Below are 23,130 nucleotides of genomic sequence, written 5' to 3'. Positions count from 1 at the left end.
GTTCTGCCTAGCTCAGGCCAGAAACTGAGTGAGGTAAGAATTCCTAGAACTTGGGCGAAGAGTTCTTAGAAGTAGGAGTGGTCACGAAGGAAGCGAGGAGTTTCTGGTTACGGACAGTGTCCAGGTTGGGCCTTACATCTGAACAGAGGACAACAGCTTGGGCCATGGAGCGGGGTAGGTGGGAGAAGCCAGTGGGAGGCCTGGCTGGGCTCGGTCACGTGTCCGCCGTGTGACCTTGAGCAAGACGCTTCCCCATTCCGTTCGGCCCTGTAAGATGTCGAGGGTCGATTCCTGGAGCCATAGTCTGTGCGTCTGCAAGTCTAAGAATGCACAGCTTTGCGAGTCGAAGCTGCTGGGCTACAGACATCTGGATGCGAAGAGAGGCATCTCTGTGATGCTTGGAAGCCCCGGCTCCCCGGCTGTGAACCTGTCTGGCTGTCTGGATTCATTCTGTCAGCACATTGGGGATGGGGAGTGAGGAAGGAAGGGGGTGAGAGGTTCTTAAAAAAGAACCGAAGGCTGAGAACACGATGATCTGCTTCCAGCAGCTTGCAGGCAATAAATATTGATGTTGGAGGAGTTGCTTCCCCCCCCCTCCCCCAGCCTCCTTGAGGCTGCCTCGACCAGCTCTGCCGGCAGCGACTCGGGCTGGGGACGTAGATGGACCGGGAGGAAGGGCCCAAGCAGGCAGAATTGGCAGCCACACCGACGTGGGATGTGTATCTTCTGTAGAGAGTTGGAAGAGGCAGGGGGGCAGGGAAAGTGAAGGGGAGACTCGTTCTGAAATTTCTTCGAGTATCTTCTCCCAGGCTCAGGGGTCCCCTAAGTAGCCTCCTACAAGCAAATGCAGTTTTTAACGGTGCTATGGTGGTATGTAATATCAGGGTTTTGTGACCCAGTGAAGGTCTCTGACCTCAGTCTCCTCATCTGTACAATGGGCAGACGATTGGACGGGGTCTACCAGCTCTCACCGGTTCAGTGATGTCTTCTGTAAACAGAGCGGTACACGAGCCCTTCCGCTGTGGGGGAGAAAAGGGTGCAGTCCGCAGCCTCTGCCCCAAGAAGCTCTCAGGTAAAGAAGGAAGGCCAGATGCAGACAGACAGGGGGAGGACTGACTCACAGCTCAGGCTTTTCCCACGGCCAGTGCTTAGAGTTCTCTGCGTGTGCGAAGGGGATCACGACCAGTCTCCCCAGGGAAGATTATGAGATGGTAGATGGGGGGAGGCCATCCGGGACAGGGAAGGGCAGGAGCTCTGCTTTCCTGGTGTTGGTTCTGCCCACGTATCTGTGACCTCATGGTGGCCACAGGCATGCTTCTAGGAGTGACCGAGGGCAGGCGTTAGCACTCTGTAAGCCCCAGTCTCCCTGCCTAGAAGCAGCCAGTCTCCAAGGTCCTGTCAAGCCCCAGGACTCATGACACATGGCTCTATAGGGCCTGTGGAGTAGAGATGGCCTCTTAGGGGCCCCATCTGTCCTTATGGTCGTAGGACCCCATTCAGTCAGCCACCCTCCTGTGCCCTCCATACCCTCAGGTCCCTCTGAGTGCCTGCCTTTGGGGTGGGGCCAGGGGGCAGAAAGAAAGGCCTCGTCCATCAAGAGCTTCTGTCCCTGCCCAGCCTCTGCGCACCACTGGCCTCTGTCACCTTCTTTCAGTTCCTATGTCCCAGAAGTCTCCATGTCTGTTATTCTAGGCCGTCTCCCAGAGTCTAGGATTCTACTATTATACAGTTTTAAAGCTCTGTGTTTCCAGTAAAGATTCTCAAGTACTTGTGTTCTATTTTCTATGATTCTATGCCCCCAGTGGTCTTTGACTCCCAAAATTCATGTTTCTACGTGGCTACGATTTTGGCCTACAAGTCTAGGAGTCTATGAAATCTGTTTTCTCCCCACATTAGCTTGATGCGCTTCTTTGGGAGAGAGGTCAAGGATGGGGACAGGAGTGGGCAGTGACAGCGGCCCTTAAAGCCCAGGACTTAGGGCCAGCTGGGAGGCTTCTCTTCCCCTTGGACTTCATGCTCCTTCTGCAGCTCCTGGGAGGTCCAAGGTGACTCGGGTCCCCCTTATGCCTGGTACCTCTCCCTTGCAGGCACTGCCTCCAGACCCTTCCCAGCCAGCCCGGGAACCCTCGTGTGTCCTTCTCCCGATCCCTAGCACCCCAGGCCTCACCCCTCCTCGACGCTCCGAAGAGAAGGTCTAGTGTGATCATCCAGTTCAACCCCCACTCTATCTTACAGGTGGACAGATTCAGGCCCAGACAGGGTCAAGGTTGTGCCCAGCGCTTGGCCAGCACCACCTCCCCCTGTACAAAGCCAGGTCTTGGTCCCAAAGGGCTAAGGTGAGCCCCACCCCCACTCACGGCCTGGTGTGGATCAGAGCTTCCTCCAACACTGGGACTCGAAGGCTCTTTGGGGCGATCCGCTTCAGTGGTTTCAAACTGTACCCACAGAACCCCAAGGGTGCCACCATAAGGAGATTGAAGAGAGGTGTCCCCCAGTAGGACTAAGGGCCTCCCACCTCCCTACACACACACACACACACACACACACAACTCAATCAGACAGGTTCTAGTTTCATGGTATTTTTATAACAGTCTTTTGACTGAGGTTTCAATTGGCGAAAGGGTTTTGCAGCTAAGAACCCAGTTTTTAAAACACTGATCTAGTCCAATACCCCCGTTTGACAGAGGAGGAGACTGAGGCTCATGAAGAGAGCTGATCGGTAGCTGATCTGGCCCAGGAGTCTCCTCGGTGCCTGAGGCATCCGCACTGGCGTCAGGGAGGCCAGCAGCAGGAGCCAGACACACCGTTGTCTGTACATGCGTATGGCTGTACCATAGCCTGGCTATGAATCCTGCCTCCGCACTTGGAACCCTGACATCTATAAAATGGGTATAATCCTAACATCCACACCCTGGGACTGTTGTACGAATGCAATGAGGCAAAGCGTGAAGTGGGTCGTTCAGTGCCTGATGGCCAGGAGTGCTCGTTCTTGATATCTTTCTCCGATCAAGCCAGCTCTTAAGAGGAAAAACAATGGAAAAATTACCTTTTTTCTAATATTCTTACAGCTCACGCCAAACTCATGCACCGTACTAGTAAGAGTGGGAAATAGGCTGACATCTCTCGCTTACTCTGGGCATGCATGCATTGTTTTAAGCCCTTTGTATGTATTACCGTACTTAATCCTTGTAATCTGCCTATGAAGTAGGATCAGCTATAACTCCACTTTATCCCTGAGAGGTCAAGTTGCAGAGAGATTAAATAACCCGAACACAGGGCTAGTGAAGGGTGGAGCTGGGATTCAGACCCGGGCGTCGCAGGACCGGGGCACAGTCAGGACCAAGAGGCAGGAAAATAGAAACAGCAGCAAGAGGGGTATCAGCAAGAGAGGGGGAAACATAGAAGCATGGACCACAGAGATGAGTTCAGTTGGTATAACCGAACCCCTTATTTGGTTCTGAGCTTGCGGGTGGCCAAAGGGACAAGAGAGGCATGGCCAGTTGCACAGATCTCAATATGAGAAAGCCGGAGGAAGCATGTCGCAATCCTCGGCAAAGCTCAGGTCTCTGGGTGCTCTGCGGGAAACACGATCTCCCTCCCGCAGCGGTGGGACGGCTAGCAGATAGCCCCATCCCTGGGCTCAGGGCCAGGGCCACGTGCGATGGCAGCTGAGGGCTGGACGGGAGTGCCACGTCACCCGCCGGGGTCAGCGTGGCTCCGTGGGGCTGGGGTCACAGCCCCGCTCAGAGCTTTCTAGGAACCCGGCTTCCCCCGAGGACAGCTCCCCGAGCCACGGAGGCCCGGCAGACGCAGGGCACTTGCACATGCCGGACCCCACATGGCATCCTGTGTCCCGTAGGCTTGCAGCCGTCCCTGACGGTGGGGAAGTTCTAACCGGCTCCCTCGCACAGGCCTGCTGACCAGGGCAAACCACAGCCAGATGCGGTTGACTCCGAGCCCTGCTCAGAGAGGAACTACAAGGCTGCTTTTGGTTTCTGGAGCCCGCTGCTGGTCAGGAGTCCTCAAAACAGATCTGGAGAGAGAGGCAGAAACTTGTGAAGAGCACAGGACAGGGGGTCCCAGTATCTACCTGATAAAACCTGAGTCCCTTAGCATGGCCCCCTAAACTGCCCAGCTCCTGCCCCTGTTCCTGCCCCAGCCACTCTTGGCTGTTGTCAGGATGGCCTCCCGGCACAGACAGGGCCTTCCCCCTAGCACCTGCACTCCTGCTATCCTATGCCTTTGCTTCGAATAACCTCTCCCTTCCTTCGAATAAGCTCTGCCTTCCTATCCACCCAAATCCCAAACCTCACTTCTCCTGGAGACCTTCCCTGACCCACCCCCATCCCAGCCCCTGAAGGTCTGCCTCTCCCCTCCTGTCTCCAAACCCCATGCTCTTTTTCACAGCATGAGATAGGGGTACAAGGGTGGTCCCGGAGAACCTGCTCTGCCCATTGCTCCCTGGGTGACAGTTCCTCTTCTGGGGCCTCAGTTTCCTCTTCTGCAAAATAGGTGCAATAATGACCCCTTCACCAGACCGCTGCGGGAATCAAATGACATATGGTGGATGTGAAAGTGCGGGGGAGACCACAGGCTGGACGTCCAGACGCTGTTCACAGGAGGACAAGGAACCCCAGGCCCGGAACTCAGGGGATTCTGCCTGTCCAAAGGCCGAGCCGAGCAGCGCCCATCCCATTGTCCTTGATAAGAATGCTGGGAGGTTCTTAGTTTATCTCAGTTCATCTCCACCCTCCCTTCCTGGGGCGATATCCCAGTCCCAGCACCCCTCCCTCGGTCCTGGCCCTCCCAGCGCCACTCTCCATGGCTTGGCTAGGGTGGAGAAAGGTGCGAGGAGATTCTCTGATTCTCTCAAAGGCAGCATGCCCAAAAGAAATATGGGAGCCACATAAGTAATTCTAAATGTTCTGGTAGCACATTCAAAAGTAAAAGGCAATAATTCTGATAACATATTTAAGTTAACCCACTACATCTAAAATATTCTCATTTTAGCATATCATAAATTTTAAAAACTGAATAATGAGACATTTTCCATTTCTTTCTCATACTAAGTCTTTGAAATGCAGCCTGTGTTTGATAGTCAAGGCGCATCTCAGTCTGCACTGGCCGTATTTCCAGGGCTCGGCGGCCACATGCGGCTGGTGGCCGTGGCATCAGACAGCGCCGCTCTCGGGTATCAGTGAGTAACTGACCCACAATGCCTCGGCCCGTGCCCCAGACTGCAGGCTTTCAGGCCCCTTCACATCACGCCACAAAGGTGCCTCGCAGTTCTGCCGGCCTTGCACCAGGGCTTCCGACTCACAGGGCTTAGTGGATAAAGCATGAGTTCTCTCTCAGGCAGGCTTGAGCTCAGATCATAGCTCTGTGCGATGTTGAGCAAGTTACCTAACCTCACAGCTGCCTTGCTCCTGGGCGGAGCCCAAGTCTCCTTCCTTTGCAGGTGCCCGTGAGGACCGAGCAGCAGCGCGCGTGCGGAGTCCCCAGTCCGCAGACCGGTGGCCCGGCTACCCGGAGTCCCCATTCTGCTAGGCCCCTGGGGTACTCGGTGTGGACCCCCTGCGCCATTCCAAACCAGAAGCAGTGTGGGAGCTTGCTTGCACCGCAACAGCCTCTCCCGTTGATCTCATTTTTCCTCCTAGAGGCTGATGACGGCGGTGCCCGTTGCTTGTCGCAGCCTTCTCTTCCATTCCTTCTGTTCCAGCTTTTATCAGATACCCACCATTCCACCCCAGACCCTATGCTAGGCACTAGGGTTTCAACAGGGAACAAGATAAGCACGATCCCTGCCCTTGCAGAGCTGGGAGCCCAGCAGGGGAGACACTGAACAAGGTTTGACTCAGACCTACGTGCGTATGTAAGGTGGTGATTTTCTCTGAAAATCAACTTCCCTTCTGCTCTGAATGCCCATCCTGCTAGATTAGCGAGACACTCGACTTCGGCCTTTCTCAGGGTTCCCCCACTAAGGTGAAGCAAAGGTCCTTACAGGATGTTCAGGCACCAGAGGAGCCTCCCCCACACCCGGCACGCATCAGCATCAATCCATCCAGGCCCATTTGGGGCCAAAACAAATGGAACACTGTTGATCCCTATTGCTTTGATGAAGTGACTGCCCCATAGCCTCTTCTCTCCCGGAGTGTCTCCCCAGCCCACAGGCATCTCGGGGCAGAATGCCTGGCATCCCACTGACTGCCCTTGGTTGTGTGTTTTCCCAGGGTGAAGATTCTCCCCCTGAGCAGAGCCCGGGGGAGTCCCAAGAGAAGCAGGATAGCCTCGCCCAGATTGCACCAGACCTGACGGTGATCCAGTTCATTAAAGGTGAGGGAGCTCAGGCCAGGCTATAGCGAAGTGGGACCCGAGGGCACGTGGGGCCGTACGGCATCCAGCCCCTTCCTGCCCTTCTTGGTTTATCTCTCACACCTGCAGACCCCTCATGAGCACCATACAGTCCTGTAAATCTTGACTTCTATGATCCCTTCTGCCTGGAACATCAGTTCTTATTGCTATCGATCAAAATCTTCCTTGTCCCTTTAGGTCAAGCTCAAGTGCCTTCCCCCAGCAAGCCTGGCTCTCCCTCCTCTCCGTTCTCCAAACCCTCAGGGCCAATAATCCTTGCTCTGCTTCCCTCAAGGACTATTAGGAGAATCAAATGGGGTGATGAATGGAAAGCCTTTTGTATACTATTTAAAAAAACACAAAACACCTTTACTTATATAAGGTACAATTCTTTTTTCAATTATCACCCCTGCCCTACTGCTATTATTCTGACCATGTCCCTGGACAGTAAGTTGAGCTGCCTGTGGTTTAGGAGGGTGATGACCTCAGGGTTCGCTTCGGCACCCACCCCTGCCCCCACTGAGGACTCTTGAAACAGAAAGTTAATTAGGCCCAATTCTTGGAAGTGTGTCCTAAGACTCGATGTTGGGATACCAGTAATCCAGCCCCCAGTTCTCCAGCCTTCCTGGGGGAAGGGGAGGGCTGGACCGCATCAGGGCCTGGCCTAAGGCAGGAGGGGCTTGGACTCCCTAACCTCAGATCACCCCCCAGCTGCTGGAAGGCCCCAGCAGGCCACTCCTTGGGAGAGTTTATTAATCACTGCTTTGGCTTATGCCCAGAGGGAAGCTGGGACCAATCACTGAAATTGGATCCTGGAGTGGGTGTCCTGGGCAGATTGTCTCTGGTGGTTTCAGCTTCTCTGTGAGCCTAGAGGATACTGAGGCAGGGCTAGCTATAGGCCCTGTAATTGGTCAGCAAGCCTGGCTTCTGGGCTTTCTGCTGAGTTCCAGGGAATCAGTGGTGACTTGAGGCTTGGCCTTGACCGCATGGGGCCGTGGGGGAGCCAAAGGGAGGAGGAACTGTGGCCCTTCAGCTGGAGGAGGCCTAAATTCTTGGGGGAAGACAGTTCCTGAGTTAGAGACGGCCCCTGTGTGATGGGGAAGACATTATCCTTGAGTTAAGGGAGGCCCCTGACAAAGGGAAGAAACACTATCCCTACAGTGAGGGATGACGGGGCCTCTGAGCTGTGAGAGGCTCCTGTCTGATAAGGGAGACAGAGTCTCTGTGTGGAGAGGAGCCTTAACCTGTCTGATGGAGGAGACACTAAGCTAAGGGAAGCAGCTATGGAACAGAGGTGCCCCCGGAGTTCCCCTGCTGGTATCCCTACCTAAGTGAAAGGCATAGCCCCGCCCTCCAGGAATTTTCCATCTGTTCTAAGGACTGACTGCAGATGCTAAAGAGATAGATGGTGGGTACAAAGTGCACTTGGGATGCTTAGCACAGGCCATGGAGAGAGAAACAAGTAAGGAGATAGAGCCCTCTGGCAGCCAGAGAGGCACAGGAATGTGGGTGGGGTGGGGTCTAGTAGGCGGAAGGGCCTTTACACTAGGAGTCCCCTGGCAACGGCCGGCCTTGCCCCGGCCCGCTCTAAATGAACTTGGGCGTCACCTGCCCAGTGAGGGCACCTGCAGGGCCTGGGCTGATCCTGGCCGGGGCAGCTCACGGAGGGAGGGAGGGAGGCTGGCACAGCTACCTGGGGGCAGGCCACGCGTCACACCTTCTCACTGCAAACGCTGGCTGAATGCACTGTGTAGGGCGAGGGACTCAGGACGGGAGGAAGGCCTGGGACGTAAAGGAAGGGGAATTCCACAGCCCCGGCTCCTACCCACCCTGACCAGCTGTTTGCCTTTATTTTCTGGCTTCGAAGGAAATGGTTCCTGGCCCGGCCCAGGGGGCTAGAGAACTAGCTGACTGGGCTCTGGCCATGCTCTGAGGACAGACAGAGATCTCCAGCGACAGAGGCCCTGGTTCTGCTTCTGCAGGAACAGGAGGGACCTCCCACTGGGCCCAGAGGAGCCCCAGGGCCATCTTTCCCCACCAGTCCCGACTGCCAGGTGGTTTGCTCCTGTGACTGTCACCTTTAATGGGCCTTTCCTCCTCTCTCCCCCACACCTCACGTTAGCTTCCAGCTCACCCGCTGCGGGCACAGACACAGGCCTTTCTCTTTTGACATTAGTGGAGAGAGGATGGCTCATGTGTGTGCGGGAGAAGATAAAGCATTCTTGACCCTCACCCTGGCTGCCCCGGGGGCGCCGATGAAGGGCCTGAAGCTCTTTGAAGACTTGCCCCATGTCACATGCCCTTCAGGCTAGCAGGTTGCAGTGAGGAAACCTGTACACAAGACCCCAGTTTAGGAGATAACGGAAGATTGGGGCGGTCATCAAAGCCAGGCCCGTCGCTTCTACGCCTTTCTGCGTGCTTTTGTTCTTTCCGTTTCCCTGCTACGAATTCCTTCTCCTTCGGATCCGTTCTTTAGGCCCTACTTCTGTCCTATGTCGAGAAGCCGCCCAGCACCAAGCCTGCTCAGTTTTCACCTTCTCTGGGGGTCTTATTCTGCCCCAACATTGGGACATTGGATCACATATTGGCCTGTCTGTCCATTCATTTGTGCCTTCACGTAGTCCATCAATATTTACTGAGCGTCTGCTCTGCCCCAGGCTCTGAAGATTCAGTAATGAACGTAGCAGACAAGAATCCCTGCTCTGAATGCAGCTTGTATTCTGGTGGGGAGACAGTAAGATGGCTAAGTGAGGGGAACATGTGGTCTGTTAGGTAAAATGCTGCAGAGAACGGAAACTAGGGATGGAAGACCAGGGGAGAGGCCGCTGTCCCGTGCTGGAGATAAGGAGGGAAGACAAAGGCCTGGGTTGGCTTGGGGAGAGCTAGAGGAGGACAGGATGAAAAGGTCCTAGTGGGAAAAAATGAGATGAGTAAGTTGAACAGAAGAAATGGAACGAGATGGGATGAGATGAATGGAATAGGAGGGGTGGAATAGAACTCTATGGAATTGAATTTTAGACAAAATCGAATGAAAAGAGGCACAATTGAATAGCGTGCACTCCAACTCAATGGAATGGAACGAAACCGAGTTTCAAAAGCGGGAACAGAATTAAATGGAAAGGAGTCAAACGTAACGGGCTAGAATTGGGTTCAGCAGAATTAAACGAGACGGCATGGAAGGAACGGGCCAGTTTCAACTGAACAGGGCAAGACAGGACAGAAACGAAGGCACGGCTGGCCTGCCCACTCTGACCTTCTCCCCGCTCACCCCAACAGTGTTCCCCAGGGTGCTGCTGCGGACCCTGCGCCACCCCATCTTCCTCCTGGTGGTCCTGTCCCAGGTGTGCCTGTCGTCCATGGTGGCAGGCATGGCCACCTTCCTGCCCAAGTTCCTGGAGCGCCAGTTTTCCGTCACAGCGTCCTACGCCAACCTGCTCATAGGCTGCCTCACCATCCCGACGGCCATCGTGGGCATCGTGGTCGGGGGCGTCCTGGTCAAGCGCCTCCACCTGGGCCCCATGCGTTGTGGCGTCCTTTGCCTGATGGGGGCGCTGTTCTGCCTACTTTTCAGCCTGCCCCTCTTCTTCATGGGCTGCTCCACCCACCAGATTGCAGGCATCACCCGCCAGCCTGGGTGAGTGTGCCGGAAGCAGGTGGCGGAGGGTGTCAGAGAGGGGGCCCAGACAAGGTCAGGGGAATGGGGTACCCGTCTACCTCAAAGCTCACGTCGCACCAGCACCTTCTCCTCCCCTCCCCGGCTGGCTTCAGAGCAGTGCGACCTCTGTCTCCGAGTCTCCAGTGAAGGTGTCAGGCATCACTAGGAGGGGCAAGGATGGACCTTCACAGACAGCACAGCTCAGGCCTGGGGAGAGATGGAAGCCAAGGCAGGGCTAAGTCACCGGTGGGGACGGCATCTCCAGAGTGGCCGAGCCCTGTGGGGGCCACATCAGAGAGCAGGACCCAGCTCAGCGTGAGGAAGGCTTCGCTCCTGGGCAGAGGAAAGGCCTGCCTGGGAGCCCGTGTACTGTCTATCCCCGGGGGGCGGGGGTGGAGAGAGAGGGGGCGATCAGGGGCTGAAAGGCATCTATCATGGACGCTGCCGAAGGGACTTATGCTCTCGGAAGGGGTTGGCCTAGAGGCCTTGAAGGCTTGCGGTTCTTAGAGCCTGGCAGCTAAAATTCTGTTGTTCCGTGACCCTAAAACTTAAGGTTCTTTTCCCACATCTGAGGCAGCACCGGGAGGAAAGCCTCCGATGCCCATCTCTCTTGTCGTTTCTCCGTCCTCCCACCCTCAGACATATGCTCTCTCCCGGTGGGGCCGCCTTCGAGAGGATGCTGGAAGTTACATCGCTGCCTCTTCTCCAGATGACTTCGCTTTTCCTGGGAACTGCTCCAGGCTTAGGCTGGCCCAAGACCCAGCTAGAATTCCCCAATTGTCTCCGTTCCCACCTCTCCATGGGCATCTCCTCCCTCCACCCACACGCCAGCTCTCCCCACCTGAGGGAACCTCAGCTCTTCTCTCTGGCCCGGGCCCCACATCACAACCTCTCCTGCATTATCCTTTCCCTTCCCCTCCTTCCTCGTCCCTTCTTCTCCCAAACCGCCAGGCAACTCTGCTGCCTCTTGTCCACTCTAAGCCCAGCAGGTGGGGCTGTCGCCAGGCCCCCTGAAGTCCCCGGACTGAGGAGCGAGCCAGGGCCTTTATTTTTATTTAATTTTTTAAAAAGAGATTTATATATTTTAGAGAGAGGGAGGGAGGGAGAGAGAGAGAAGGAAAGTGCATGAGGTGGGGAGGGGCAGGGGGAGAAGGAGAGAGAGGATCTCTAGCAGACTCCCTGCTGAGCACAGAGCCCGGACACCAACTGAGCCATGCAGGCGCCCTGAGCCAGGGCCTTTAAATGATTCTTTTTTTGTTTCCAAAAAGTAAATGGAAAAAAGTCAGCCTAGCACACATACCTATTTCCCTTTTCTTCTGCCTCTCACCTTGCCTCTGTCATCTCATCTCATCTTTGTTCTTGCAATTTACTCACTGAGCTTTGGGCTCTAATTCATTGAAGAAGCTTTTTGGGACCAACTGAGCAAATTCGGAGGCTTTCTCATATTTCAGGCCAACTAGTGATACCGACAGCTGCCAAGAACTGAGGGTCCCCCACACACCCAGCCTCCTGCCCAGCTCTTCCCATATTCTGTCTCATTGAACCTTCACAGCATCTCGAGATGGGTTGTAGCATTTTCCCCATTTCACAGATGAGGACGGTGAGGCTCAGAGAGGTGAAGTCGCCCAGCCAGGGGCTGTCCAGCTGGGAGGGACAGAGCCTGAAGCCAGGGCTCTCCCCACGGGAGCAAGGGGCTGAGGAAGAGCCCCCCGGCCCCCGGCTCTCATCCACTCAGCCTTCCTGCTGCTTCCTTCCTTCCACCTCAGCTCAGGCAGTGCCAGCCTGTTTCCTTTCCTGCTTGGCAGGGAAGGAAGAAGTGATGATCTTCCCCCACCCACTGTCAGAGGGAAACCCCCTCTTGAGGAAAGGAGTGAATTCACCTCTCCCCAATGCCCCCTCCCCACTCCCAGCTCTGGTTACCCAGTTGTCCTATCCGCCTCCCCAGCCCCTGTTGAGCTGAGCCTCTTCTCCAGGGCACTGAGATGTCACTAAGCTGGCCAGACCTGCCCCTCTGTCTGGGCCTTTGCCCACACCCACCCTAGGCCCACAGGACCCTCAGCTGCCCACTACGGCCTCGTCCTCCTCTGTAGCCTGGCCGTAGGCTCCCTGGCAGGCTTTCTCCCTCCTAGCCACGGAGTCGGGTCCTCCTCTGAGTCCCAGGGGCCACTCCCACACCCTGCCCAGGGTGACCTGTCCCCTCGGACTCAACCTCTCTTCTGATCTCCCAGCTGACTAGAGTGGGGGTGCTCCTGGGACTTGGGGGCAGGCCCTCCAGAGGGAGTTGGCGGGACTAAGTCATGCCGTGGCATGAGACTGCAGGATGGCGATGGGAGGGGGGGCCGCAGCCAAGCTGACAGACAGAGACACTGAGGTCCAGAGAGAGGCAGGGACAAGTCGGTGATCCCACAGCTAGTCAGGTGTCCTGACTGGTCCAACATACAGAACTCGAATTTTCTAAGAAAAGGAAGCAATCCAGCCCATCAGGAAAAAGGCCCTTTTCATCTGAGACTAAATTCTGGGACGAATTTATCTTGTGTTCCCTAAAGAAGGGCCATTGAGGGATAGAGATATTTGTAGAAGTTCAAAGGCTCATAGGCTTTTGGGGCTGGACCGGGTCTCAGAGGCCTCCGTCAGACTCTACTCCCCACTCCTCCCGTTGGGACCTCCTAGCCCATCTCCCTGCTCGCACACCTCCATTTCAGGGAGCTCGCCGCGCGGAGCAGCCCTGACAGTAAAGAGCTCTGTGTGGAGCTGAATCTCTGGCCATCGCTCTCAGGGTGGGGAGCCGGGCTGCCGCACTGGGGTGGCCCGGTTCACGACTGAGAGCAGGAAGGCCAGGCTAACCCTGCCGCCTTCTCTCCCACCAGCAACCTGCCTGGACCGGAGCTGTTTCCAGCCTGCGCAGAGCCTTGCTCCTGCCCCGAGGACGACTTTAACCCCGTCTGTGACCCCAGAAACCATGTGGAATACCTCACACCCTGCCAGGCAGGCTGCACAAGCCGGCTGGTCCAGGAGGCTCTGGACAAAAGTCAGGTGGGTCTGGCCTCCGACTGCTCCCCCTGCTTCCCCTGGGCTCTGCCCCGCCCTGTCTTCGTGCCCCCATCCCGCGCTCCATCTTTGCGCGTTTTCATTCTGTGGCTTTTCTCTCCATCTGTCTGTCTATCTGTTGGCCAGTCTGTCTCCTTCTGTCGGCCAATGTAGAACAGAACTCTTGCAGTAAACTTCTATTGCCGGGCTGGGCCCAGCCCTGTGCCAGGCCCCAGAGCACAGGGGACCTGATCTGGCTCCAGCTGTCTGTGCAGGGGAGAGGCAAAAGGAAACATGTCAGGAATTCCAGGGGTGGTGAGAGGCAGGAGAAATGGTCCCCACAAGTACAGACAAAGATGGAAGAAGGTGCATCCCGCCTGGGAGGGTCCTAGAAGTCTTCCTGGGGCGTGGCGTGTGTGCTGGATCGTCAAGGATGAGTGAGCAACCTAGGAAAGGGCTTTCCAGGCAGGGGGAGCCGCAGAAGCAGCGTCTGCACACACGTGCACACAGTGTTTCAAGAAACTGCAAAGAACTTGTTGGAGCAGAAGCATAAAAGTGAGGCTCAGGCAAAGAAGGGCCTTGAATGCCTGGCCACCGGAAGGGACTTTACCAAGAGAGCGATGGGGAGCATTGAATAGGCTCGTGACAGGGTCAGATCTGTGTCTGATCACACTCGAGGCCATAGTATGGAGGAAGGTGAGCAGAGTGCAGGCTAGGAGATGGGGAGACAGCGAGCCCAGTCAGTCATTCAGTCAATCAACCAACCTTCACAGAGCTCCTCGTCTGTGCCAGGAGGAGGACCCAGAGCCAAGGGGCCCTACCCTCAAGGAATTCCCAGCAGGGAAGGAGTCAGAATAAAGCAACAGCCATGTACTCTGTGTGAACCTTAACCAGGTCACCAAGACTAGCCACTCGTCCTCCCTTTTCTCCTCAGTCCCCCAAACAACCACTGAGGAGAATACATGCCTTCCTCAGACCCCGAGGCTGGCCATTCTGACAACACGTCCCTCTCTCCAGAGCTCCCCACCTTTGTTAGGAGGCTCTCCTGCCTTTGCATCCATCCTGGGCATCGGTGTCCCAACCCAGGGCTCCTCCAGGCAGAGACGTGGGCCCCACGGGCTGCTGCAGAGGAAAGCACCTGGCCGATGGGGCTTCAAGCCAGCAGGCGCCAGTTGGGCTCTGTGAACTGTTCGCGTTTGCAATCATGGAAATCCCAGACTTTGCGCCTCCTTGGCACTCACTGTCTTTACCTGGTTTCACCTCCCTGAGACCTTCCAGGGGGCCCCAGGCCCTGCCAGCTGGGGCGAGATCCCCCAGGGAACAGTAAACTGTTGTAGATATGGGCCCCTGAGCACCGAGGCCAGGCCACCCGGTTCGAATCCCTGTTCTGTTACTGGCTCTGTTCCCTCAGGCAAATTATTTAATCTGTGCCTCCGTTTTCCTGGTCTATAAAACGGAGGTGATTGTACTGAGTACCTACTGTATACCAACCACTCTGCTAAATGCTTTCCTCAGGTGGATTCATTAAATAGTGAGGAAAGAGCCATATGACAAAGCCCACGAAAAGCGCTTAGCATAGCAACTGGGAAATTTTAAGCAGTTGGTAGCATACACCCCTGTTATGTCCATTATACAGATGGGAAGGGGAGGCTCGGGAAAGGACCAGGCATTGCCCAAAGTCTTAATGCCAGAATTGGGATTACAACCCAGGGTTCGGGCCTCCCAGCCCAGCCCCCTCCCCAGAGCGTCCTCAGAGGTTGTGTCTGGGGATTGTATTTGGAGGAGGGTGCCGCTGGGTCGTGGTCAGCACACAGGAACTGTCGCTCTGGAATCGTCTCCTGGAAGAGTCTCTCAGCGAGCCTGCCTCATCAGATCGACTGTGAGCGAGCTCGCGGGCCCAGGGCTGCGTCGCTCAGTGGCCAGCACGGCTGCGCTCAGTAACCATTTACAGAGTAAATAACCAGGGGAAAGATGGGGGGAGGTGGGTGGCTGGGGGGACCTGAGGCTCACAGGCTGTGAGAATGGGAGGCAGCTGGAGAGATGGAAGTCACCCATAAGAAGAACTTGCTGCCGGAGTTAGATGAATGTGAATGAGAGCTGGGAAAGCTCCAAGGGGAGGGCCTCTAGCTTTGTGTCGGTCCCAGCCATCTCCTGCTACTCAGAAAGGGCCTGAGCGCGGGGTCCTTCTCTTCCAGCAACCTTGCCTGGCGTATTTCTCCCCTTAGCTGTCCCTCCATTGTACCTCCAACCCAGTGGGTTGCTCAGCCTGGAGGTAAAGGTCCAAAGGGTGCGCTCAGCAGGGCGCACGCACGTGGCAGCAGCCTTAGGCCCAGGCACCCTGCGGGCAATGGAAAGAGCGGCCAGTTACCCCAGCGGGAATCCCGGGTCTCTCTCCTTCTCTCTCTCACCTTGCCCTAATTCTACCTCCTAAGTATTTCTCAAATCAAAAGGCTTTTCTCCATCCTCCTCCCACTCCCACCACTCTCTCCAGGGTGGGCCTCTTGGCCTGCCTCTCCTGTCTGGCCTGTCCTCTTGCAGGAGGCAGAGCGACTTTGGTGCTGTAAGTTCTCGTCCCTCCCACGGTTAAATTCTCCCCAAGGCTCCCAGAGTCCATTTCAGGGACTCCCAACCCTTTTCACAATGGGAGTGTATGAGGCTGCTGGGGCTGGAGGTGAGAGGCTGCCCCAGGCCGAGCAGACCACCCTGAAGGCTGATGGCACCCATCCCTGCACACCTGTCTCCCAGCAGGGGCCGAGGCTCCTTGGGACACACTGGTCAGAAACTGTTCTATGGGGAGGAAAAGCCTAGGCTTCTGGCTTGCTTTGCTCCTGTGAGGCACCCGAATGCTCTGGCAGTGGAGACCACTACTGAAAGAATCTCAGGCTGGAAGTTTTCCAGGCCACGTGGGGGTGGGAATGCGGGCTGCAATCAAACACACCCCTGGGCCAGCCTGGGAGCTGTTCCTTGCAGTTTGAAAAGGGGTCAGCTTTTCACATACTTTAGCCTCTGGAGGGGGTCCCAGTTTGGGGGAGGGGGATCTCCTATTGGACTTCACTCTGGCCCGAGGGAGAGCTAGGCTTTGTCCTCCGGCCTTGGAGCCCCCAGACCTCAGAAAGCTGTACTCCCTCGTGTAGGTTTGCAAACATGCTGGGGCCAAAGCTTGCTTCAGGACCCTGCTCACCTCGCTGGGTTCCGACCTCTCTGAGCGGTTTTCCGTTTCTGCCAGCGCACGGGTGCACTCAGGACAACGTTTTCAATACTTTACCCGGCATTGTGTTGTCAGCTGGATTGGCAAGGCCCCGGTCCTCTGTGTTTCTAGAAACATCCGTCCAGGTTCCTCTTTTGTGTCCCAAGCTCTTCACGACGCCATCCCAGTGCAGCCCTCGAGCGCCTCCGCTCTGTGCTCTGCTCCGGGCAAAGATTTGCAGCGCTCTTTTCGTGCCACTTTCATGTGCTTTTACTTTTGACTTTGCCTCTACTCATTTCAGTTTTCCTCTTAGCAAACTCCTATTCATTCCTCAAGACCCAAATCCAGCACCCCTCTCTAGTGAAGCCTTCCTTGCCCCTCACCTGCTGATGCCAAGTTCCCATGGTGCCATCTGCGTCCCTCTCTCCTGTGCTTGAACCTCTCGTGGAGAGTCTCCTGGGCAACCCAGGGCCCTGGAAGACCTAGTAAAATAGAAGAGGGGGCCCTGAGCTGGAAAATCTGAGTTCCTTCCCCAAAACACTCTTAAATCGTTTTTTGTTTTTTAAGATTTTATTTATTTATTTGAGAGACAGAGAGGGAGAGAGCATGAGAGAGATCCCCAAAACACTCTTGGTTACTTTGACTCCTGGCGCAGACCGTCAGGAATTTGGAGCATTCTGACATCACCAGGTGAAAGAATGAGAGTTTGTGTGCACGTGTGTGTAGGTGTGTGGGTGTGTGTCGTGGGACTGTGGTGTGTGTGTGAGAGTGATCGTGGGATGTGTGTGAGTGTGTGTGTGTGTGTGTGGTGCCGCGGGCGGTGACGCTGTCCCAGCCCCTCTCCCTTTTCCGTCCTCCGCTTCCCTGGCCGCACAGCCCCAGCCCCCGTGTGCAGAGAGCGTGTGTGTCTGGGTAGCTGCGGGGCTGCCCGCGGCCAGAAATCCCCGTCTCCGGCCCGCTCTGCAGCCGCTGGCTGGTGCCCTCGGGTCCCTCACAAGCCGTCTGGGGCCAAACTCGGCCAGCCACGTGCCCTGGGAGGCTCCTGAGGGCTGTTCTCCGCCCCTTCCGCCCTAGGTTTTCTACGCCAACTGCAGCTGCGTGGCGGGGGGTGGCCCCGTGCCGGCGGGCTCCTGCGACTCGGCCTGCGGCGGCCTGGTGCTGCCCTTCATGCTCCTGGTCAGCCTGGGAGCGGCGCTGGCCAGTCTCACCCACACACCTTCCTTCATGCTCATCCTCAGGTGAAAGAGGCGGGCCGGCCCACTGGGTACCGAGAAGTCCTTAACCCCAGGCAGGAGCAGGGATCCCGAAGGCGGGCTTTGAAGAAGGAGGCCACTCAGGTGTCCTGGGCCCCCGTAACAGACCGGGTCCTCACTGCCTCGTCTTCGTCCTCATGGCAACCTACTAAAGTGACGGCCCCCCCCCCATTGATAGATAAGAAAACTGGGGCTCAGAGGAATTCAGAAGCGAGCCCCAGGTCTGTGGCAAGTGTTGGGTAGAGTAGTACTGGTGCCAGGGCCCAGAGCCAGGCCCCTGCTTGCCCCGGGGGAGGAGAGGCCACCCAGTCACAGTGAGGAGAGAGTGGAGTGCCCCCTGACTGCCCACCTCCTCCCTCCCCCTGCCTGTAGTGGGCGGTCTGCAGGAGGTCCATCCAGAAAACCAAACCCTATCACTGTGGTTCACGATGCTTCAGGTCAACGAGCACTTACGTGTCCGTGTCCGCTGTGGACCCAGCCCACAGGAGCACTGCCTCTGGGTCCAAGATCTTTCTGGCCATTGTCCTGAGGGTGCCTGCTGGGACAGACAAATTGTTACCTGAGGCCAAAGTCAGCATTCCTAGGGTGGGGCCTGGAATAAGGGGACCCCCTCGGGGGGGGGGGGATTACAAATTTTCATTGTGCTGGGATTATTTTTTTAAACTACTTTTTTTAAAGATATTTATTTATTTATTTATTTGAGAGAGAGAGAGAGATAGAGAAGGAGCAGGTAGAGAGAGAAGCAGGTTCCCCTCTGAGCAGGGAGCCTGACTTGGGGCTCCATCCCAGGACCCTGGGATCATGACTTGAGCCAAAGGCAGACACTTAACTAACTGAGCCACCCAGGCATCCCTGGGATTATTTTAATTCCCTGTTTTCTGGAAAATTAAAAGGGGGGTGGCATCCCTTACAAATATGAGGCAACGCGTAGATCTATAAACAGGCTGGCCGCCAGAGAGAAGGTAGAGGAATGGATGTCCCAGCAGGAAGGCCATGTAAGAGGAGATAATGCAGGCAGTGGGCTGCAGATTCTGACTCTTGACACCCACCTGCTGTGGGATCTCAGCCGACTCACTTAACCTATCTAAACATTCATCAGTCTCCTTATCTGTAAAAGGGGGCTAATGGTATAACCTACCTCATAGGGTGTGAGGTAGGGATTGCGGTATAGAATGACAGAGCCTGTCGTAAGCACTCCGTTAACACCAGCTGCTGCCATTACAAGGAGGAGCCCAGGCACCCTAGGCTGGGGCCTCACAGCACTTGGGGAAGTTAGAAGGCAGGTCTGGCTACCTAGCTTCAGATTTTGCTGAGCGTGGGAGGACGGGGGAGGAATTTGGTGGGCCCAGGGCGGGGGAGTGTCTGTGAGCAGGAAGACAGGGAGGCCAGCACAGGGTCCTTGATGGCTAGTGGGAGTGCCTGGAATGTGGGGGCTAGACTCCGCAGGTTGAAGGGAAATGGAGTGGGGAGCCTGAGCCTACCCCAGGGCCTTTAGACTGGGGGAAGGCAGGCCCTGGGTGGTGAGAGAGAAGGGGATGGTGAGAGCCCCTGGGGGTCAGGACCCTCTCAATCCTCATGTGGTCGTGTTTGTGCTCGTTAGGGGAGTGAAGAAAGAAGACAAGACCCTGGCTGTGGGGATCCAGTTCATGCTCCTGAGGGTTTTGGGTAAAGAACCTTCCTGGGACCCTTAGTTCAGACACCCACTGTGTGCTGGGCCTGGGGGTACAGGGGTGAGTGGGACCCAGTTCCTGACCTTAGAGTTCACAGGCTCATGGGGCAACAGATTTGACCTGGGACCCTGGAGGTGGGTGTGCAAACAGCTAAAGAGCCCTCCAGAGAGGCGCATCTCACACCAGGGTAAGGGGTGGGCTTGTGTCTGCCAGGGAGTAGGAATGCCAGGCCCCGTTGTCCCCTGCTCACCTCCTCCTGCAGCCTGGATGCCGAGCCCAGTGATCCACGGCAGCGCCATCGACACCACCTGTGTGCACTGGGCCCAGAGCTGTGGGCGTCGGGCCGTTTGCCGCTACTATGACCACGACCTGCTCCGAAACCGGTGAGACCTGGGGTGCGGGCTGCCGGGGCCCTGTGGGAAGGCTACTGGAAATACTCCTGGGGTCCCGGGTAGGACAGCAGCAGGGACGAGAGGCCCGTTTATATCCTGCTGCTAGGTAGCAGGTGCAATGTCCCGTACTGAGCTCACCAGTCCTACGAGCCAGCCACTGTGCCCTACTCTTACGGATAAAGAAAGTGATAGTTAAAGCAGCCCAAGGTCACATAGCTGATAATGGGTGATAAACTAGGCTTTGAACCCAGACAGTCTAACCATGGTCTGTGCAGGAAATGTGTCATCGTGGTTGAGTGGGGGGAGAATCAGGGGAGAAGCCCAGCTGTGAGAGAGACCAGGAGTTGAAGTGGGCTTGGGAGAAGGCCTATCTAGGACACAGGAGGCCTGGGATCCAGCCCAGCTCTGTCTCTCTCATCGGGAGACGTGCCTTTTCTAGAACTGAGTCTTCCCATCTGTGCAGTGGGGAGCCCAAAGGAACCTGAAGGCAGAGAGGCTGCTGGGATGGGATGGGGGGTTGGAGGGGACTTGCTAACAAGGCTGAGGAGGGCATGGCTCCTGCGGGCCGGGACTGACCAGGGCCTTTCCTAGAGGAGGAAAAAGCAGATAAGAGCCTTGGCGAGTTAGGCAAACAGGGGAGAGGGAATCCTCTTGTGGCGGGGAGGTGATCTAAAGTTGCAACTGTCAGGCCCCCTGAGCCCTTCGACAGCCAGAGAGAGGCAGAGCTGGCCCAAGCTACAAGCCAGCCAGGGACAGGGCAAGGAGGACGCCCAGGCTTCTACCTCCCTGCCCAGGGCTCCTTCTGCAGAGCCTCTCCCTCTGGGGCTGCCTCTTTTCCCCCCAGGCTTCAATGTCTCTGACCACACAATGGGTGATGATGGCTGACCCCACTTTGCCCCACTCCAAGGACATCCAAGCCCTGGACAGGAAGGTCCTGAGTTCACGGGTCCCTTGGTCTTTTCCAGGTTTGTTGGCCTCCAGTTCTTCTTCAAGACAGGCTCCCTGGCCTGCTTCGCTTTGATTTTGGCCATCCTAAGGCAGCAGGACAAAGAGGAGGGGACCCAGGTGACCGTATCCACCTCTGGCCTACAGCAGCAGCTGTTAGCGTCACAGCCAGGAAAGAAGCCTGAGGAATCCAGAGTGTGAGCTGGCCCTAGAGTGGCGGGAGTACCTCCTCTGAGCCCTTTGCCCAATCTTGGGTGTCAGGAACCCTGTTTTCCAATTCTGACTCCTCTGCTAACTTGCTCTGTGACTTGGGGCAAGTCACTGACCCCCTCTGGGCCTTTGTTACTCATCTGAACCAAAGAGTTGTCTAGGGGTTTGGTGTGTTGGCCACTTCTAAAGCACGATGGTCTTTCCCCTTCCTCCCCCAGCCAGACAGGCTGACCTGAAACCAGGCTTTCCTGGTGGAAGGACTGTATATGTTTCCCCCAGGCCCTAGAATAGAGATGTAGACAATAGTAGGCCAGGTGGCCTTACACACCTGGTCCTAGCTCAGCTCTGCCGCTCACTGGGAGCACCGTACCCTCTCTGGGCCTCAGCCACCATCTCTGACAGGTGGAAATGGACTTGCCAGCTTTTTGGCCCCTTCCGACTATGACCATCTGTGTGGTCAGGATGGACTCAGGTCTCCTCCCCAGCCGCACTCGGCCTGGAGGTGGGGCCGGGACGGCCTCTGCAAAGAAATATCTATTTGGCGCCCCCTGGAGGCAGAGCCCTGGGCTCTGAGGGGGGCCCACTGGGGAGGAAGCCAGCCTCACACCCAGAACATCAGGCGGATCAGGGCCTTCAGCAAACCTGGTGTGAGGGCCCTGGGGGCACTTAGCTGAGGGGGGAGGCTCACTCTGTAGACTCAGGAAATTCCAGTCCTTGCCTCAGGGGAGCACAGTCCGGCGAGGCTGGTCTCTGCCTTAGGAGCTCCAGCCGGGAGGGAGATCCGGGCCCCATACTTGGGCATTTTCTGACTTCAAAGACCAAAGACAGCACACATTCACTGGTGTGTGAATTCACTTACGCATGGCCAAGACTTCACACATTTGACCAGGCCCACCAAAATCACTGTGACCCCTGTTGACTAGAATCCGAATTTCACCATTTCCTCCAGGGTGCTCGAATCTGTGTCGTCTAGCGCTATGTAGATAATGGCTGTTCTGTGATAACCACGTTTTGCGGGCAACATCTGGTTCTCTGCGATGCCTGAGTTGGTGTAAGGACCTGTTCTTTGTAAGGCCAAGGTCTGTAATGTCCAGCTCTGTGTAATGAGTGCGTCTGTGGAATGCTTGGGTCTGAACCAACTGGTCCTTCAGTGGGCCTTGTCTTGTTTTATGGCCGGTCTTCTCTGGCTTGATTATCCCCCCGGGGAGGGGGAGAGAGTTTTCCGATCTACTCCAGCCCGTTCTGTCGCCCCACCACACACCTGACCTGGTTGGGACCTGCTGCTTGGGAGACAGGAGACAGAGCTGTCAGCAGCGGCTTCCTAAGCCCTGTGTCCAGCCCTGTGCTGGAGACAGAGGAGAAGCTGTGGGGCAGGCGGGGTGGGGGCACTGGGGGCATGTGTGGCTCTGGCCTTCCGAGCAGCTCCTGCGGCAGGACTTTGAGGCTCTCCCAAGTGAAAGAAGAGGAAGAAGAAGGTACAGATGTTCTAACTCTCATTTTGATTCTACTGGTTGATACCTTTAAATGTTGAATAAATATCTGAGCCTGTATTTATCAATGCCAAGAACCTCAAAGTTTCCTCCAACAAAGTGAGGCCGTTCACGTGCGTATATTTCTTCACCTTCCTCCTGTTTCCCAGGTTTTGCAGAAATAATCTGGAATTATAGACACGGCTTATTATTAAATTTGTTCTTGCATAATGTCTCTTATATTACAAAATTCTTTTCTTACAAAGTGCATTACAGTTTGCAACAACCTCATTATTTCCAGTTATTTAGATTTAAGTTTTACTGGATTTATTGCTCACTGTTATTTCTTGTATATGACATCTTTCCCTATCTGTATATTCTGGTCTAATTTTCATTTGACTGGGTTACTTCCTCTTGTAATGGTTTCAGAAATGCAGTAAGTTTCCTGAAGCTTTCCAAGTCCTCACCTGTTCAAACTGTCATTCGTTCTTTACAGAAGAGGAAACAGTGCAGAAAGAATAAGCAACTTGCCCAAGATCATACAGAACATAAAAGGTAGACCCAGGGTTTTGTGGAAACTGAAACTTATACACTTTGGGGAGCCCTCTTTAAAAAGGAGCACAAAATTAGGTAAGAAAGTGAATATTTATCTAGAATGAGAAAAGAAGTCAAAGCAAATACATCACACAATTCAGAAAAATAGCATATTTTTTACTAACTGTTGTACACACATATAAAATACATTTTGTCCCCCTGATGACTAGAAGGATTTTCTGCAGCCTCGCTTCTGGTTCCATCATTGCAAACCTGTTTTTGCTCCATTGCCCACGTACTTCCAGGGCCAGGCTGCATAAAACACATTTATGTCACAAGATGACCTCTGGATATGAGACCTTGATGTCACAATGCCGAGTGAGTTGGACAGTTGGTAGAAAGATTCCTTAGAGGCCATTCTCTACATGCAGGTGGCT

General features: G+C 55.5%; 1 protein-coding gene across 2 annotated transcripts in view; it reads left to right on the top strand.

Moving 5' to 3' along the window:
* SLCO2B1 (solute carrier organic anion transporter family member 2B1) overlaps positions 1-22,387 on the top strand; it is a 46,200-nt gene extending 23,813 nt beyond the window's left edge. For both annotated transcript variants that reach the window (XM_026518109.4, XM_044390866.3), the window contains exons 8-14: positions 6,231-6,333; positions 9,628-9,985; positions 12,874-13,039; positions 17,295-17,458; positions 19,074-19,138; positions 19,406-19,526; positions 20,501-22,387. In XM_026518109.4, the coding sequence (XP_026373894.2) occupies positions 6,231-6,333; positions 9,628-9,985; positions 12,874-13,039; positions 17,295-17,458; positions 19,074-19,138; positions 19,406-19,526; positions 20,501-20,681 (1,158 nt within the window). In that variant the 3' untranslated portion in view covers positions 20,682-22,387. The remainder of the gene's footprint in view (positions 1-6,230; positions 6,334-9,627; positions 9,986-12,873; positions 13,040-17,294; positions 17,459-19,073; positions 19,139-19,405; positions 19,527-20,500) is intronic.
* Positions 22,388-23,130: the final 743 nt, after the last annotated feature.

Source organism: Ursus arctos, unplaced genomic scaffold, assembly GCF_023065955.2.
Source record: "Ursus arctos isolate Adak ecotype North America unplaced genomic scaffold, UrsArc2.0 scaffold_22, whole genome shotgun sequence".
In the NCBI taxonomy this organism is placed as follows: Eukaryota; Metazoa; Chordata; class Mammalia; order Carnivora; family Ursidae; genus Ursus; species Ursus arctos.
This window is presented reverse-complemented; position numbering and strand designations above follow the sequence as displayed.